Source organism: Canis lupus, chromosome X (genome assembly GCF_011100685.1).
Source record: "Canis lupus familiaris isolate Mischka breed German Shepherd chromosome X, alternate assembly UU_Cfam_GSD_1.0, whole genome shotgun sequence".
NCBI classification, from domain to species: Eukaryota; Metazoa; Chordata; class Mammalia; order Carnivora; family Canidae; genus Canis; species Canis lupus.
In genome coordinates, this window is record NC_049260.1 from 102,202,471 (window position 1) to 102,221,261 (window position 18,791).

Below are 18,791 nucleotides of genomic sequence, written 5' to 3' on the forward strand. Positions count from 1 at the left end.
TAAATTCCCAGGGCTGTCTCTAGGTCATTCCCATTCAGTAGGTTTGGGGCCAGCCCTCCACTTGTTTCACAAGATCAGACAGCTTTTGGAAACATGATCTAGAAAAAAAGTTACACTATGCAGCAACTCCCTTAAAATGTTAGAAAATATAACTTATTAACTGGATGCAGAAAAGGCTGACTTTCCACAGATTTTTCTCCTGGAAAGCTTTGCCTCAGCAGAAAAAGTGGGGAAAGGCTCAACTTCTAGGCTTCTAGGCTTTGGGGGAAAAAAAGTATCATTTGCCAGTTCTCAGAAAGTCTGGATCCTTGCCCACAAGGAGTCCAGCTTCCTTTTTAAGGAGGTGAGAAGGATTCCGAATAGAGAAAAATGTTCAAACATTTGACCCTCAGGTCAGGGGTCGGTGATCACTTTGATCACATGGGCAGCACAATGTTTGGTAACCAAATAAGATACTACAGAACAGAAGATATCTATTACCTAACCTATCGGCTCCTCAGTGCCAAATGCAGGCATAAAATAGTCACAATTAATTGCCTTCAATCGGTTCTGGAAAGAGCTAGAGCATCCAAATAAAATAAATAAATAATAACAATCATGGTTTTAAGGCAAAAGGCAGCATATAATGAAAATGAACCTGACAATGGTGACAGATATGGATGAGGTCACTTTAAGATGGGTGTCAAGTGGGCCGCCCAGTGGCTCAGCGGTTTAGCGCCGCCTTCAGCCCAGGGCCTGATCCTGGAGACCTGGGATTGGATCCCACTTCGGGCTCCCTGCATGGAGCCTGCTTCTCCCTCTGCCTGTGTCTCTGCCTCTCTCAATCTCTCTGTCTCATGAATAAAAAAATAAAATCTTTAAAAAAAAAAGATGGGTGTCAAGTTTGCTAACATCCTGACAAAGAATTGGGGATAGGAGGAGAAAGGAGAAAACTGAGGAGAAATGGCATATAAAAAAAGAGGGCCTCTCCTCTACCTATGCAAAAACATACGGGAGATGCTATGATGTGAAAAAGAAATCAGATTATAAACAATTAGTAATCAAGCTACAAAACAGGGCTAATTCCTACAATAACAGAATCATTTCTTTTTTAAATTGTAACCCCACCCCGCCCATTTTTAAAGGCATATGATGTTGTACTGTGGAGCTTGGCCAAAGGACAGTAAGTGTATACAAAGAGATGGATAGGTATGTCAAGAAGTCAGAATATATTCTACAGACTGCCTTTAAACAAAATAACGCAATGGAAGAAACCATTTTGAGTCTGTATTTTTCAGGAGTTCTAATATCACCAACCACCTTCAAATATCCAATAAATCAGTTTAGCTTTGCGGATCCATATTATTTAAATAAGAACTTTTGGTTAGACTTCAGAGTGCTGGTAAAAGTTGTGAACTGTAAGCAAAATAAGTACACAAAGTTTGAAAGGCTAGTATGGATGATAATCTTCAGCTTACCAAAGTTTCTGTGTAAATTTCTATACAACTTACATGGAGCACTATCATTTCAATGCATAAAACCCATACAGATTATACATAGGCAGGGTGTTAGTTTACAAGCTAAGGCAGAGGTTTTTTAAGTTCCAAAAGCAATTTGTTTCAGTGTATGTCTTCAGGAAGACAAATTAGGAAATGCTTTCATGAGGCATAGCAACTGAAAAAAAAAAGCACATTTGCAAATACTCTAACATTCTAAGGGAAATAGTTTCCACATTTTATTTTTAAAGCATCCAGAAGGTGGTTCCACATTGGAAAGGCCTCCAAGGACAACTTCTGATGTAGCAAATGTGAGTGTCCTAGGTGGTCATTCAAAAACAGATCTTTAAAAATCCAGCATTTCCTACAGGTGGATAATTCATTATCCCCATTAAGTTGTGCAGGCTGAAAATGAGCAAGCTCAAGACATGCTCAGATAAATTCATGGAAATCTCATGCACAGTGTGCTAAAGGGGAATTGGGTGTATTGGTGTATTCTTAACTTTTTGAGGTCAAAATATAGGAAGCACATGGAGTTGTGGCAAGTGGATTAGGGGCATAAAGACTGGAAACTATCCTTTGCCCCACCTATTAGTTAGGTATGTGACCTTGGGCAAATAATTTCACCTATCTGTGTCTCTGTTTATTATCTATAAAGTGAGTGGGTTGAACTTTACCACAAAATCTCTTCCAGCTTTAAAATCTGGTGAAACAACTTCACGGAGGGCAAATACAATGCACTCTGCAAACTGTTTCTTTGAAGCCATAAAGACTATCAAGAATAACACGGACCAGACATTTCAAATTAATTCTGGGTCGACTCTCCTGGTGTCTGGCGCACAACCGACTGGCTCCTTACTTGAACTGCACTGTTTCTCTTTCACAGGGCACTCAAATCTATGGATCTCATCTGGGGTTTGGAAAGTAGAACAGGTAATATCCTCATTTACAGAAAGAATTAAGGCATTGGGCTTAAATGCCTTGTTTCAAGTCTCACAATCGGCAAATGACAAAGTCTGCTTGACCTCATTGCTCTAAAAAGGCAGACTGGGGGTGGCCGGGAGGTGGTATTGGACAATACGAGACAGCCAGCTCTTCTGTTATCTCTGAACAGCAAACCCTCCCAGGAAAAGGCCCCAAGCGGACTACTGGGTTCAAATCCCTTGAAGGTCAGGTCGGCACGGCTCGCGAAACTCATGGTTTGGATCCCGCCAATTCAGAATTCACGCGGCTGTGAGTGGGTTAAGTTTTGCCCGGGGAGGAGGCAGGGGGAGGACTGCGAGGCACAGGGAGCCTATGGAACCCAGGCCCTTGGTCTGCGAGGTCGGGATTGCCTGGGATGGGTCAGTCACCTGGGAGCCGGTTCCGCTGCCTCGGGCCTCGGACGCACACTGTCCGCACCAAGGGCGCCAGCTTCTGCTTGAAAGCACCTGCTGCCAGACTTCCACACCGGAACATTTCTGCAACCGCTACTCTGTACCTTCTCCTTTCCTTTCTTCTCACGGACCGACTGATGGGTCAAACACCGTGGGCCCGGCCAGTTCCCCTCTCAGCTCCCTTCACACGCACTCTACGCAGACTCCTCCTCCCAGCCCCGGGAGGGCATTGGACAGTTAAGCCGGCCTGCTAGAGCAGGGGAAAGGAAGAGCGACTGGAGCCCTACTGCGCAGGCGTCATACTCAGCGCGCATTGAGATTGGCTCGCACGGCGAGAGGTTTGCGCACGCGCCTAGCTGCCCGCCCTGTTGCAAAGAGCCCGGCGGGAGGTGTTTGCAAGTTTCTACGGCTTGGTGGTAACGTTTTCCGCTGAGCAAGTTTGGAAAGCTGTCCGAGGAGAGAGCCGTGGGGCCGCCTTGCTTGGCGGTTGTGGCCAGTGCGGCCCCGGTGTCGATGGCGGGAACTGATAACAGCACCTCACAAAGCTTGGCCGTAGCACCGCATTTTGTTCTTCTATTTTAGGCTACGAACTATTAGGTACACTAAGCCTTCCGGATTCTCCCGCTGTAGTCCACTTCCAGTCTTTCCATGGGTCCGAGCCAGAGTACCTGGCTTCCAGATTCGGAGTGGACTTCTTCTGCCTTTTACAAATTGCTGGCACTTTCCCACCCAGCCCCTTTTTCTAGGAGAAGTAATCATTCCGTTCTTTCCCCATATCGTTTTTATATTGTGCAATTCTATTCCTAGATGCTGTACCAGGTGCTGCGGATAGTCTCCTACTATTAAGGCTTCTGTGCTTGAAAGCAAGGATGATGGCAAAAAGTTTTTTTGCTTTGCAGAGAAACCCTAAGCAGGACCTTCTAGTTGTGGGAGGAGTAGAGTGAGGGGCTGAGTGTAAATAGGTGTTTTGATTCTCCCAACTGTAAGCTAAATTGGAAATAAATTTTTGACTCTTGCAAAACATAATCATATCCCTTTTTCGAAGTTTGGGGTATTTAACACGTATTTACTGAGCACTTGCCACTTGAACTATACTATGAGAGGGGTTCTGGGGCATGTGGAAAGTATAGGAAGTAGTCACTAGTTGGGGAGATGACATATACTATCATTTAAATAATACAGAATGTCTTACTCAGTGCCAGAGCAAGAGAAAAGTGTATAGGATGGAGTAGCTGAGGAAGGACTTCATAAAACTATTACTTGAGCTGTGGTGTCTGGAGGGATGAATAGTAAAATTCAAATAGACAGTAGAGGCGGAGGAATGACATTTCAGATGGTGAATACACTGGGACCAAAGGTAATATTTTTAGTGGTTAGGCACCCCTTGACTTTAGATCCAGTCTTGCCCAATTGAATCCTGGTTCTACCACTTGGACAAATTGCTTAACTCTCTGCCTCACTTTCCTCATCTACCAATCTCCTAGGGTTGTTGTTATGAAGATTAAATGAGCTCATAGTTGTCAAGTATCTTAAAGGAAGCACCATACTGTTTAAAAGGATTAGAGGTATAAAACAAGTAAACCAACCCCAGCATGTTTTTTGGGACAATGGCAAAGAATACATACTAGTAAATAGATAAGGGCAGGCTAATCTGGTGGGGCCAGATCTGACCCCGCAAAAGAGTTTGGCCCTAATCATGTAGGTGATGAAGTTATTATTATTTGTTTTTGTGGAATAGGGATAGAGAATGAAATCACAAAGTCCTTGTTTTAGGAAGTTTAACTCAGGAAGCAGTTTTAATTGGGTGAAAATGATCTAGGGTTCTCTTACTCATTACAAATAATATTCAGAAGTACAAATAATGGGTGACTTTTTAGGGCTGTTTAGGGGCATAAATATTGAAAATATCATTTCTTCAATAAGGTAAAATTATATTTGTTTAATATATTAAAAGGCCTTATAGACGTTGATATTTATTGCCATTTCTAGAAGCTAATAACAATAATAATCATGGAATACACAATCATATCTGTTGGTGAAAGAGACTTTGGAACACACTGTCACAATCATGATCAGGTGCCTATGAAAACAGCTGGGTAGGGACACCTGGGTGGCTCAGTGGTTGAGTGTCTACCTTTGGTTCAGGTCGTGATCCAGGGGTCCTGGGATTGAGTCCTGCATCAGGCTCTTTGCAGAGAGCCTGCTTCTCTCTCTGCCTATGTCTCTGCCTCTCTGTGTCTTTCACGAATAAATAAATAAAATCTTTAAAAAAGAGAGAAAATGGCTGGGTATATTTGAAAGGCATTTAGCGATGCACAATTAACACAAAGAAAAGGTGCTGTATAGCACATTTATTTTTGCAATAGGTGCAATGAAGTAGTTAAAAAAAACATATTTAGTGGGACCTGGGTGGCTCAGTCATTTAAGCGTCTGCCTTTGGCTCAGGCCATGATCTCATGGTCCTGGCATCGAGCCCTGCATGGGTCTCTCTGCTCAGCTGGGAGTTTGATTCTTCCTCTCACTATCCCTCTATGATCTCTTTCTCTCTCTTCCTCTCTCTCTCAAATATATAAAATATTTGAAAAAAATCTCTTTATTTTTTAAAAGATTTTATTTCTTTATTCACGAGAGACACACAGACAGAGAAGCAGAGACATAGGCAGAGGGAGAAGCAGGCTCCATGCAGGAGCCCGATGTGGGACTTGATCCCGGAACCCTGGGATCATGCCCTGAGCCAAAGGCTGACGCTTGACTGCTGAGCCACTCAGGCGTACCTGAAAAAAATCTCTTTAATTAAAAATTGTATTTCATCATTTTTTTTTTGCAAAAGCAATATACACACAACAAATTAACTCCAAAAGTATAAGTGGAATTTCCCCAAAACCTCACCCCACACAGGTAACGAGCACTTTTTATTAGGGCATGGTGCCCATTTTGAGATACCATATTTCCAGCAATCAATGTTTCTACCTTACGACTATAAACTCTTGGACTCAGTGACAAGTTTTTGCTGGAAGTGTATAAATAAATGTACTTCTCTAAATAGTCTTATGCAGATGTAACTTCTTTTATATCACTCAGAAAGCATTGATTCTGGCTATGAGTTGGCAGAGCTTCTTTCCACTGTACCTACTGGATATGCCTAATTAATAGTTACCCCTCCCCTTTTATAACTACTCTTCTGTAGATAATGATCACCAGGAGCATTGTAAATACAGAGGAGAATGATGCAGCAAACTATATTTAGACATCAGCCAATCAAAAAACCAAAATACTGTACAGTGAAGATTGCTATTCATACTGTACAACAGTAGCTGGTATTCATCATGATGACCTTGGATTAGCCACCTAAGATTAAATCCTTCTCGAGTTAATTCTGTTCTCGAGATGGTTTTAATACTGAATAGTATAGTCTAGGGTTTTACAAATGGGTGACTCACGTGTATTGGAAAAGAGTTAGCTATAAATATATCTGCTAACTCAGCTAAAAAGCTTATTAACTAGAAGACCCCAAGTTTTCCCAGCCATTTTGAGTAACTTGGACTTGGCTGAGGAATCACGTTCCAATTTGCTTACAGATCTATCACCGATGCACTAAATTGTTTTTCTCATAGGGGGAATGGACTGCCAGGTTTGTCTCTTCTGCCACTCAGCTTCACACACAAGTAAGATGGCAGTGCATGTGCACTGCTGGAAACCTGACTTTGATGGCATTAGCAAATAACTCGTATGTCCGTGCTACTGACATATGTCAATATTGCCTTGCCTTAGCCTATGAAATGCGTTAGAGGAGGGATAAAGTCGTAAAAGCAAACAAAATGGGTGCACTTTATTGTATGTAAAATGTACCTCAGTAAAGTTGATTTCAAACAAGCCAATTATGAACCTGCAAATCACCCTCAGGAGAAGGAATGCAGGTCTCCACCAAGATGTATGATGCTTAGTAAGCTTTGGGAAGCTGCCCCTTAATACCGTAAGAAAGTTCTGTTCATTTATCATCTTCCAAGCATAATCCAGGCTTCTGGCAAATTAGACCCAACCACTTTGTTCTACATTCAGTTGCAGAGGGTTGAACCCTCCCGTGTGTGTGTGTGTGTGTGTGTGTGTGTGTGTGTGTGTGTTCCAATTCCTTTTGAAACTCCACCATTCTGGAAGGACTTCTTATCCGGACGTTATATCATATGGGAGACACTGTGAGGTTTATGCCAGTTCCTGAGATCCCTCCACCTGGGTCTGTAATGGTTAGCCTTGGAAACAAGGTTCCCTTTTGCTGGAGCTGCTACCACTAGCTTCCCCCCTTCTCCTACCCCCTGTATGGCCCTCTCCGGCGGCGGGCCTTCCCCATTGGCCAGCCAGACACAACCGACCGCGACAGCCAATGGAAACCGCTCTCCTGAACATTCAGAGGATGGGTGCTCGTGGTGTGATAAGGGGAGGTTGGCGCCTGGCACGCGCCCCCCTACATCTGGCAGTCGGTGACAGAGACAGTAACTCCCCCTACACACGCACAACCCGTGCCCCTGGCTCCTTCGTGTCAGCTGCGCGGGCCCCCACAGCCCACGGCACGTCTTGGCAGCGCCCCCCCCCCCCGGCTACTTGGGGCGCGCGAGTGCACCTGCTTACTCAATAAGACAGTATCTCTTTATCCCAAGGCCTGGGAAGGGGCCGAGGAGACGCGGGAGGTGAAAGAGGTATCTCTGCCCCTCCCCCCCAAGTAGTGTAGCTCCGGGCCCGAAGTGCTCCAGAGATGCTTTAGGGTGCAGCTCTCTTTGTCCTCTCCAGCTGTGCTCCCAGCCCAATGGCCCCGTGCGCTCCGAGAACGTGGGGGCGGGGAGCCCGCAACCTATAAAATAAATGGGGACAAGGAGAAAGGAAGACCTTTCCCTCGCGGCGTGTGCCGCTCTCACCCCCTCCTTTCCCTCCTTCGGCTTCCTCCCTCCGGTGTGTCCCTGGGGTCCAGGCAGGGGAGGGTCTAGGTGGAGGCGCGGCGGCGGCGGCGGCGGCGGCCTCTCGGGGAGCGCCATAGGAGCGCCTGCCCGAGCGTCCCGTCCGAGGGCACAGGCAGAAGGGGAAGGCTCGCGGCCGGCTCATTCCCCTCCTCTCTCCCCGGCTTCCTGGCTTTTGTGTTGGTGCCTGGGAGCTGTAAGGAGGGTGCGCTGGCGAGGGAGGGGGGCCTGGGGTGAGAGGCACCCCCTTCACGCGCGCGCGCACACGTTGCGGGCGCACGCACACACGCGCGGACATACACTCACAGACACGCACACACACACGCACAAAGCTCGCTCGCCTCGAGCGCACTAACGTGGCCGTGTGGAGCCCTCGAGGGGGGTTGGGGCCCGGGTCCGGTCCGGGGGAGATGGCGCAGCCCATCCTGGGCCATGGGAGCCTGCAGCCCGCCTCAGCCGCGGGCCTGGCGTCCCTGGAGCTCGACTCGTCGCTGGACCAGTACGTGCAGATTCGCATCTTCAAAATCATCGTGATTGGGGATTCCAACGTGGGCAAGACCTGCCTGACCTTTCGCTTCTGCGGGGGTACCTTCCCGGACAAGACAGAGGCCACCATTGGCGTGGACTTCAGGGAGAAGACCGTGGAAATCGAGGGCGAGAAGATCAAGGTGATCCAGATGGTCAGGTCCGGGAAGGGAGGGGTCTGGGAGGGGGCTTCGCCAGAGGCATTGCTCTCCTGGTTTAAACCTCCAGCGCGTGGCCCTGTCGCCGCTCACAGAGCCCAAGACCCTCAGCACCTCCTCATTCCCTCCCTTTCACCTTTCTCAGTGGCCTGGTTTCCACCTCGCCGGGTTTTGTTTTGTTGTTTTTTGGGGGGTTCTGTTCTGTTTTGTTTTTTAGGGCTGGCGAGAGTGGATACACTCCTGCCCTTTGCCCCTACCTGACATCTGCCACAGGGAAAGCCTGTCTGATCCCATCCTTGACCCTGAGCCAGGAGCAGTGGCACCTGTGGGCAGAGGGCAGAGGGAGGCATGAGGCATCTCTTGGTCCTGGTGTGTGGGATAGATCCCAAAGCACTTTACACATCCTGGAGTCTCTTTTACCTCTTGGGTGTGAATGGGCTGCAAAAACCCACTTTGGCTTAGCCCTGAGGCATTAGCTGTGTGTGTGTGTGTGTGTGTGTGTGTGTGTGGAAATTCACAGTGAATGAAAACCACTTTATTTTAAAATGACAGCCTACCGGGGATCCCTGGGTAGCTCAGCAGGTTTAGCACCTGCCTTTGGCCCAGGGCCCGATCCTGGAGTCCCAGGATCGAGTCCCACGTTGGGCTCCTGGCGTGCAGCCTGCTTCTCCCTCCTCCTGCGTCTCTCTATATATGTCTATCAAATAAATAAATAAATAAATAAATAAATAAATATTTAAAAAAATGACAGCCTATGGTTAAGATTAGGGCTGAGGTGGAATAGGGGTGAAGTGGGGTGGTTCTGGCACAAAGCCATGAGCCCTTTTAAAGCAATTGAGACAGGGTCACCCGCCAGTCCTTCATAACAAACTTGTTCTTTTGGAGCAGTCTCTTTCCAACGCTATCTTCTTTTTTCTGGGATACCTAATGAATGAACTGCTTCATTGCTCATTCTGTTGGTATTGTCTTCAGCAGGTCTTTGTAAAAATGCAGAGCAACTTATCTGAAGGCCAAGGGAAAGTGTCTTGCTCCTCCCCCCTTCATTAGTTTATTTATCAAATAGGCAAAGTACGATATTCTTGTCTGACCATTTATGTTCATTTTGATTCAGAAAAGGCAGAAACTCGACAGGGCAGAAATAGTTCATTGTGCAGAAATATTCCTATGTGCAGAAGGAGGACATGGCAAGGGCGGCTTCATGTGTCAGGGGAGCAGAGGGGGGCAGGATGATGGGCAGGAAGGCACCTCAAAAGGCACTGAACATTAAAGACCAACTCCACCAGGCCCACAGCTGGTCTTCTCTTGAAGCTATGGTGTGACCCTATTGGGTGAAGGTCACCCTCCCTCCCGCTGGTCAAAGAGCCCAAATGATCCTAAGGCCCCTCTTCTGAGTGATGTGGAGAGAAGGGCTGAGTAGTAGTAGGGAGAATGATGAAGCACTCTAAACCGTGCACAAGTCTGGAGTCCTTGATTATTAAAATGACTGTGTTTTTATTTTATCATTATTTCTTAAATGGATGTATTTTAAAATGGCCTCAGAGACTGGGCAGAGGCACTGGATGTCAGGAAGATGGGCAGCTCAGTACTGGTAAGGGAGAGCTCTGGAGAACAATTGAGCCCCAGCATCAGTAAGATAGGGCACCTTTTTAAAATAGTGACCTTTTAATCCCTTGCATTTTGAGGGGGAATTGCTGTATTTCCTTTTTAAAGTCAAAGTAGCTATCCATATCTATCCTTTCCTAGGGCTATCATGTTGAGGTTTACTTGGTTTGGACTTTCTCTGGTGTGTCTAACTTCTTTACCATAGGTTGTAAGGTTCTGGAATTTCTAAAACATGTCTTTTTAAAATCCAAAGTGGAAACATACTTATGGGTGTTCTCTTGAACCCTCAAAGATCTTAAAATTTAATGCTATTGCTTGCACATTGAGCCAAAGAGTTCTCTGGATTGAAAAAAGGGAGAATAAGCCTGTCTGAAGTTCATATGGAGGAATAAAAGAAGTGTTTGGGAGTTTTGGGGAGGAGGGAGGAGAGAGGATGGGAAGAGAGGAGAGGAGGGAGTCAGAAAGTGGGAAGTGGGAGGGAAAACAAGTGGAAGTGGGCCACTGCCCAATGGCCTTGGGGAAATTTTGGAAAGACTCCTTCCTTTCCAACACCCCAGTATTTAGCTAAACTGGATTTTACAGTCCTTGCCAAAGATTCCAGACTTTTTCCCAGAGGGCAGAGCCTGTGACAGTGTGACTCACCAGAAACAGCTCAGCATAACACCATGTGCCGATAAGTGCTTAATACAGGCTTTTTTGGGAAGATGATATTTTTGAGAGGGCAAAGCCTTGTGACTCTGCTCATGGAGGAGCCCTCTGAGTGCAGATTCTGAGGGAGCTCAGGGTGGGGTGTCAGAGCCAGGAGATAGTGACCCTGCCTCCTGTAAATCTGCTGCAGCTTCAGGACCAAAGGAAGCAGGCAAGAGCAGCATGTCTGTGGGAAGATGGCAGAGCATGGCAGCTAGCACATGATCTAGATAGGAGGAGATTGTGCCCCACACTCTGGCTGGCTTGGAGTTTTTCAGGGAACAAATGCCAAATCTGTGTTAGGAGATGACTGCCAAAGGCTTCTCCCTTCGGGGGAGGGAGAGAAGTCCAGTGTGACAGGCTGAAGTAGACCTAGACCACAGCCAGCCATAAGGCTGTCAGGCTGCAAGTGCCAGCCCTCAAAGGAGAATGGTGGAGAGGTCTCTGCAAGCTCTTTTCTTGGCACAAGAGTAGGGTGTGGCCTCTCCTGGGCTGCCTCCCCATTTCCAGGGTAGCAGGGACATCAAATCCTGCAGGGCGCTGACAGAGTTAGCCAATTGGGGGCCACTGTCTTAATTACCAGGGCCATCTCTAGGGTTTCAAAGCCCCATTTGGGGTATCCAATCCATGTATCCCCACCCCATCCCGATCACAACATTTATAATCCAGTGTTTCCTGGTTGACACGAATGTCCAGAAAAGCTTTCAATGAGTAGGCAATAATAATAATAGTAGTAGTAATAATAGTAATAATAATAATAATAATATTTCTTAACTAAAGAAATTGCTATTTCTTAACTAAACCAAGAGCCGGGCTAGGGGCTTTGCTTGCACCATCTAATTTGATCTTCACATCTAATTTGCCCTAAGCAAATTGGCCTATTATTATCACTCCTATTTCATAGATAAGGAGATCAAACTTAGATTAAATAACTTGCCCAAAAGCGCCCAGATCTGAGCTCCAGTCTTTGACACATGAGCCCACGCACTTCTCTCAGTAACCTGCCTTCCCTAGGACAGGGTTGGGATTTCCACATGCATTCAGAGCCCATGCTCTTTACTGCTGTTCTGCTCTGGGGGGTAATTTCTGGCCCTGGGCAGTGTGCTCAGTGGGTGGTGGCAGGCCAGGCAGTGAGCATTGTGGGCTCTTCTAGGCCAGGAGCCCAGGGTCATAGCCCTGAAACTCAAGAGCCTTCAAGATGTCTCTCCTTCTGGCCGCCCGGGTGGCTCAGTGGTTTAGCGCCTGCCTTCAGCCTGGGGCCTGGTTCCACAGTCCAGGGATCAGGTCTCACGTCACGCTCCCCACGGGAAGCCTGCTTCTCCCTCTGACTGTGTCTCTGCCTCTCTCTCTGTCTCTCATGGATAAATAAATAAAATCTTTTTTAAAAAAGATGTCTCTCCTCCAACTGCACCCCAGACACTGAGCTGAGTGCCTGGGTTTTACTTTACTATCTCCCTGTGGATATGAGAACCAGAGAATGTTCAGAGATGGAAGAGACCTTGAAAAATCTCTAGTCCAAGGTTCCTCGTTTAACAGATACGAAGCCAAGGGAAAGTGACTTGCCCAAGATCACATAGGGGGACAGGCCTACCACTCAGGTCTCCCCATTCCCTGGCCGGTGCTCCTCCCTAGCAATTTGGGCTAGTCTCATGGTGTGTCCAACCATGCAGTTACCTGTGACAGGGGTGTGGAGGGACATTGTCTAGGAAAGATCACAGCTCTTCCTGACATCAGCCTAGGAAGTGCAGAGGCATTCCCCGACCCCAAAGGAAGTTTGGAGCTTCTTTTAATGACATGATGTGTCCATCTCCTACAGATTTAGCTAAATCATCTTGAGCTTGCCTCAGTCTAAAAGCACTGGAAAATGCCAGACAGGAGTGTGTGGGGAGTGGGACGGGGGAGGTCACAGAGGGGAGGCTCAGAACTAATTTGTGAGCCATTCTTGGTAAATGCTCATGGAAGTACCCCTGCTCCAGTCTAGTTTGCTTTCCCCCACAGCTGGGCACCCCCTCTGCCCCAGCCCCCCGGAACCAGGTCAGCGATGGCCGTGGGCAGGTATCCCCCAGGACTCTCTTCCTCTGCTGATGACTTGGACCAACACCTTGCCGTGTTACATGACTGCATGGACAGAGGCTGAGCTAAGCGTTCCCTCAGAAGCTGCCTGCAGTCACGATGACATCATGTCTTCCTTAGGGCTTCTGAACTTCCATCCTCTGCCAGTTCACTTAATGGCTAATTATCTATCAGTGTATGTCTCTGTCTGCCTTGTTGCCTCTATCTCTGCGTGTGAATTTCTCCTAGTCTCTGTCTTCCTTTGCCATTCTCTGTGCCAGTCTTGTGTGTGAATGTGTGTGTTATCTTAGATGCAGATGGGACTGTCTGGATAGTTGAGAAAAGATTTTTTAAAATATTTTTTCTTTATTTATTTATGATAGTAACACAGAGAGAGAGAGAGAGAGAGAGAGGCAGAGACACAGGCAGAGGGAGAAGCAGGCTCCATGCACCGGGAGCCCGACGTGGGATTCGATCCTGGGTGTCCAGGATCGCGCCCTGGGCCAAAGGCAGGCGCCAAACCACTGCGCCACCCAGGAATCCCCAGAGAAAAGATTTGTTTTAGGCTTTTCCCATCATCCACTTGGGCATCCTCCAAAGGTTACAGATGTATTTGTCTCCCTTTTTCCACTTCTGCCCTCCCCCACCAGCCTCCAACAAAAGGACATTCATGCCTCATCTCTAGAAAGATGCCAGATATGTTCCACAGGGAAAAGAAATACCCATGTCAGCTTAGAGTACGTGAAGGGATGGGGCACTTGCTGAAACTTTCTCAGGCAGTGGTAGCCCCAGGAAAATGGTTTAAAAGACTAGATTTATCTTTGGTAGCTCCCCACGCTGTGCCCCTCGACCCTTCTCCAACACCTCTGTCACTTTGGGCCTGCCCCCCAACACCTGTGGCATGTTGCTGGCATTACTCTCTCCTCCCCCCTCCCCAGTAACTGCCTTTGCCTTGGCTTGAGCCCGTCACCAAGAAGGCAAACTCTCTGTGCTTTCCAGGAGGAGAACCAGTGGCTCCAAGGACCAGGCTACCAGGATGGCCGATGGGCCTTCTGAAACAATGGCCAACAACTAGCACTTGCAGAACACTTCTATTTTGCAACAACTCTTTCCCGTGTGTTATTCAATTTGCCTAATCATTTACTCCCACTACCAAATAGAGGAGCTGGAACCGGGGTCTCAATTCCAAGGCTGCCGCTTGCTGCATTGTCTGCAGCACTGCTCAATTAGTTGTCAGGCCAGACTTGGTGATTTCTGGCCAGGGAGGGAGAGTTCGCATTAGGCACTATGTCATGTACTTCTAAGCAACACTAACCCTTCCAGCATCCCCATGAGACTGCTGAGGTTACCCTCCGTCTCCAGGGGAGGACACTGAAGATAGAGTAACTAGCCTATGGACACCTGACGAGGAGCACAGGATTGTGCTGAGGTTTGTACCCTAATTGGCCTGACTCCACTACGCCCCCACTAGTCCTTGCAGAGAAAAGAGGATCTGGGGAGCATGTATGTGGCTAAGGGGAGGTTGGTACTCCGTGCTACTGTGTGGATGCAGTTCCCACAGGAAAGGAAGAACAGATGAGAGGAGTACCAGCTGGAAAGCAGAAGGAGATGCTTTCACTGGCTGGCAGGGATCAGGGGTTTGTGAGGATGCTAAGAACAAGGACACCAAACCCCCAAACAGAAAATGAGGTCATTTATGTGCAGTGAACCAACTGCTGCACTCTCCCTTTGTGATGACACTGAGGCTGTGCCATCTATTCTGATTTTCTGCTGTGAGCAGCCCACATTCCTGGCTCACTGCTTGCCACAGACAGGGGTGCAAAGAACTTTAGGGCGGGGTTTGCAAGGAGCTTGAATGGGAGCAGTGCTACAGTTTAAGTTCTGAGCCTCCAAGGATGCCTGGGTGAACAGATGAACGTCTGCCTTCGGCTCAGGGTGTGATCCCGGGGTCCTGAGATTGAGTCCCACATTGGGCTCCTTGTGGGGAGCCTGCTTCTCCCTCTGCCTGTGTCTCTACCTCTCTCTCTCTGTCTCTCATGAATAAATAAATATTTTTTAAAAAAAGTTCTGAGCCTCCAAACAAAAGCTTCAGGGTTCCCCATGGCATTGGGAAGGCAAAGGAGGTCTACGGCAGTAAGGGTCTTCCCCTCAGCTCTGGCAGTTTGGATGGTGTATACAATTCCGAAGCCAAAGAAAAGCCAAACAGCCAACCTACTCAGCCCCAAACATCTCACACATCCCACCCGTGTTCCTGCTAGTGACAGGTATTTTTAGAGTTCTGAGCTCATGGTGTTAAAGCATCTGCCACATGCCTGAGGACTGGTAGGGATTCAGCCTTACTCAGAGGCAGGAGTTAGGACTACTGGAGAGTGGGGGTGGGGATTAGAAACCAGGTGGTAATGATATTCTTGTGCTATAACCGCTCTCTTCCCACTGACCTCCATTCCTTTCCTGGCCTGATCTCCCTTTCTTCCTGCTTAGAGCACTGGAGAGGTGGATGAAATATTTTATGTTTCTGCTTTCTGAAGCAAATCAGTATTCAAGGACTTATATTTTTCTGTGTTACCAAAGTAAAATGTTTTCTCTGAAATCGCCTTGGCAGAAATGTAGGATGCCAGACTGCTTGTAGTTCTGGTGGCTCAGGGCAATACTGCTTTTTGATGATGATGATGGCAACCATGGTGACAAGTGATCTGATGCAGAACAAAAACTGTTTGCAAGTTTGGCTGGAGAAATGCCAAGAGCAGTGATGAAACAACTAGAGAACAAATAATATATTCTAAATGGTGGTGTGGTCTGGAGCACTTGGGTAGCTCGGTTGGTTAAGCGTCTGCCTTTGGCTCAGGTCGATCTCAGGGTCCTGGGTTAGAGCCCCGCCTCAGGCTCTGTGCTCAGCAAGAAGTCGGCTTCTCCCTCTCCCTCTGCCCCATCCCTCCACCTCAGCTCGTTCTCTCAAATAAATAAATAAAATCTTAAAAAAAACAAATGGTGTGGTACGGACTCAAAGTGCACTAGAAAGTTTTAAGAAAAGAGAATTTAAGAGAAATTGGAGAAAAAATGGAATTTTGGGAAGAAGGCGGACATGAGCTGAGCTGTGAAGGATGGGTGAGATGCGGATAGGGTAACAAGGGGGCCGCTATTGAATTCTTCAGGGGAAGGAGGGACTAGCAGAGGAATGAATCGGTGTAGCCAAGCAGCCCCAAACCAGGCTGGGTGGGGTCAAATTATGACAGAAATTTTTCCCTTTGGTGCCACATGCAGAAGAGGTTGGTCATGGTTTTCCGAAGAGGAGGATGCCACGCTGATCTAAGCAGAGATTTAGGAATTCTAGTTTGAAAGAAGTATGCAGGAAGCACTGGAGTGGAGACATCTAGAATCCAAAAGACTCTGCTGTAGCCCTGGAGTGAGGAGAGGAGGGTCTGGCCTAGGGACATGGAAATCAAAATAGAAGATGGGGTGATTCTGACAATTGTGCCAATGGCATGTGGCAGTTATGTCAATAGAGGAGATGAGGAGAGCCTGGACAATGAAAATTGATGTTCAGAGTGATGATGACTCTGGAGCCCTGTAAAATCTTCACTCAGTAAACAGATTTAATTATACTTACCAGATACTGACTGCTAACTCCAAATAAAGGCTATACTTGGTTTTAAGAGCCGTAGTAGTCAATTAGTGACCATAATCCGATTTTCTTTGATAACTGAGAATTTTATAGGGCCTTGGGACCATCTTTTGAGTATGAATTTCTCTTGTCCAAGACTTTGGAAGTGTAAAGGGAAACAGATGGGGATGAATGTGTGCGAACTCCACGGTATCCCTTGGGAGTTGTGTCTTTGTATATGTTACTGATATCAGCATTTTTCCTTCATAATTTGGCCTTTATCCCAAAAGCTGAGATGCAGAAGGAAAATCCAGCGAGCTAAATCCCTTTTACATACCAAAGAAGTGAACTTAAAATAAATTAAGCTAAAAGGGGAGATTTTAACACTTTTTCTTTAAAACATCATGCAAAAAACTTAAGACAAAGTATAGTAGAAACTTTGAAGAATATATAAAAAAAAGAAGAAAATAAATACCACCTATAGTCCTGCGGCCCATAAATAACCATTAATGTCCTGGTATGAACACTTCCTGTCTTTCCTAGGCATAAGTCTGTTTAATATTTTTCTTAAAAATTGGGACCATCGCATATGAAAAATGTGGTATCCTGCTTTTTTCACTTTCTGATATTTTACGAGAATTTCCTCCACCATTTATTCTTTGAAAACATTATTTTTTTAAAGATTTTATCTGACACAGAGAGAGAGTGCACAAACAGGAGGAGGGGCAGAGGGAGAGGGAGAACTCTGAGATCATGACCTGACCTGAAGGCAGATGCTTAGCCAACTGAGCTACCCAGGTGCCCCCAAATTTTATTTTTAGTGTCTGCATAATAGTCCATTATATAGATATGTACATACACTTTAGCTCTTCTTCTCTTACTGAGCTTTTAGGTTGTTTCCTGTTTTTTTTTTAAGTATAAATAACAATGAAATTAAGACCTTTGTACAGAATTTCGACCACACCTCTGCTATTTTGTATAGATTTTTGGAAGTGAGATTATCGGCTTGAAGAGTTATGAACGCTTTCAAAGTTCTTTATAATACTGCCCAATTGCTCTCCAGAAAAGTTGACCAATTTCCATCCCACTTTTTCAACTAAAAGCCTTAAGATTTTTTTTTTGGCCTTAAGATTTTTTTTGACTCAAGATTTTCAACTAAAAATTTTAAGAAAAAAATAAAAATTATAGGAAAAATTTTACAAACCCTGAGAGAAATTTCTGTCTATACTTTGGTAAGTCCACTCTGCCAGTCTGTGTCAGGGCTTCTCACATTTTTATAAGATCACAGAACCACGTTTTCTTCGACACATTCATGTTTCCTTTTCTGACTCCAGATACTGGTTTTGTATCTTTCAGGTTCAGGTGTGGGACACAGCAGGTCAGGAACGCTTCCGCAAAAGCATGGTTGAGCATTACTACCGCAATGTGCATGCAGTGGTCTTCGTCTATGACGTCACCAAGATGACATCCTTCACCAACCTCAAAATGTGGATTCAAGAATGCAATGGGCATGCCGTGCCCCCACTAGTCCCCAAAGTGCTTGTGGGCAACAAGTGTGACTTGAGGGAACAGATCCAGGTGCCCTCCAACTTAGCCCTGAAATTTGCTGATGCCCACAATATGCTCTTGTTTGAGACTTCGGCCAAGGACCCCAAAGAGAGCCAGAACGTGGAGTCGATTTTCATGTGCCTGGCTTGCCGATTAAAGGCTCAGAAATCCCTGCTCTATCGTGATGCTGAGAGGCAGCAGGGGAAGGTGCAAAAACTGGAGTTCCCACAGGAAGCTAACAGTAAAACTTCCTGTCCCTGTTGAAACCAAATGGTGTAAATACAAGATCCATTATTACTGGAGTTTTTTTCTTTCCCTTTTTTTTCCGTGCCTGCATAACGCTGACACCTGCTTGTTTCCATACAAATTGATATCAAAATAAAATTTGTATAGATTATAACATGCCTTTATGTCTTGCTTTCCTCCAAGAAGACATTTCTGATTGTGCTGAGTAGAAGAGCAGCCAGCCCTACTAGAATGATACACTTTGCCAAGGCACACCCCCTACCAGCCTTCTATGCCACCTGAATCATTCAAGTCACTTCTTCAGGACTTAGGCCTTGTGTTGCTCGGTGTCATCAGTGGGAAGAAACACTCAGAGGGGTGGGATACAGGCCAGATATGTTTTTCTAGGGTGCCAATGGAGGTAGATAGAGAAACCTATAAAGGAGATGTTGACTCATAAATATTTCCTAGGTTCTCTGGAGGTTGAGAGTAGGTGGCTCTCTCCTTATTTCCCAGAATTTAAAAATAAAAAGTATAGGTTGCCCAAGGGGCCCAGTTGCTTGCAAAGTAGCGAAATCCTGCTTCCCATGTTTCAT

At 46.4% G+C, this 18,791-nt stretch overlaps 2 protein-coding genes across 4 annotated transcripts in view; one reads left to right on the top strand and one right to left on the bottom strand.

The window, feature by feature from the left end:
- AIFM1 (apoptosis inducing factor mitochondria associated 1) overlaps positions 1-3,113 on the bottom strand; it is a 32,522-nt gene extending 29,409 nt beyond the window's left edge. The window contains exon 1 of one of the 2 annotated variants that reach the window (XM_038588287.1): positions 2,828-3,113. In XM_038588287.1, the coding sequence (XP_038444215.1) occupies positions 2,828-2,933 (106 nt within the window). In that variant the 5' untranslated portion in view covers positions 2,934-3,113. The remainder of the gene's footprint in view (positions 1-2,827) is intronic. The other variant, XM_038588286.1, reaches the window with a different exon arrangement.
- Positions 3,114-7,337: 4,224 nt separating this feature from the next.
- On the top strand, positions 7,338-18,375 carry RAB33A (RAB33A, member RAS oncogene family). Of its 2 annotated transcripts, XM_038588289.1 has the most exons (3): positions 7,338-7,542; positions 8,168-8,465; positions 17,779-18,375. In XM_038588289.1, the coding sequence occupies exons 2-3, from the start codon at positions 8,208-8,210 to the stop codon at positions 18,232-18,234; spliced, it is 714 nt and encodes a 237-aa protein (XP_038444217.1). In that variant the 5' UTR covers positions 7,338-7,542; positions 8,168-8,207; the 3' UTR covers positions 18,235-18,375. The 2 variants fall into 2 exon arrangements, with proteins under 2 accessions (XP_038444217.1, XP_038444216.1); XM_038588288.1 differs by lacking the exon at positions 7,338-7,542 and having other exon boundaries at positions 8,166-8,465.
- Positions 18,376-18,791: the final 416 nt, after the last annotated feature.

Coding starts and splice junctions, on each gene's coding strand:
- RAB33A (XM_038588289.1), top strand. CDS start 8,208: ATGGCGCAGCCCATCCTGGGCCATGGGAGCCTGCAGCCCGCCTCAGCC. Junction 8,466..17,778: donor TCGAGGGCGAGAAGATCAAG/GTGATCCAGATG, acceptor TGTATCTTTCAG/GTTCAGGTGTGGGACACAGC.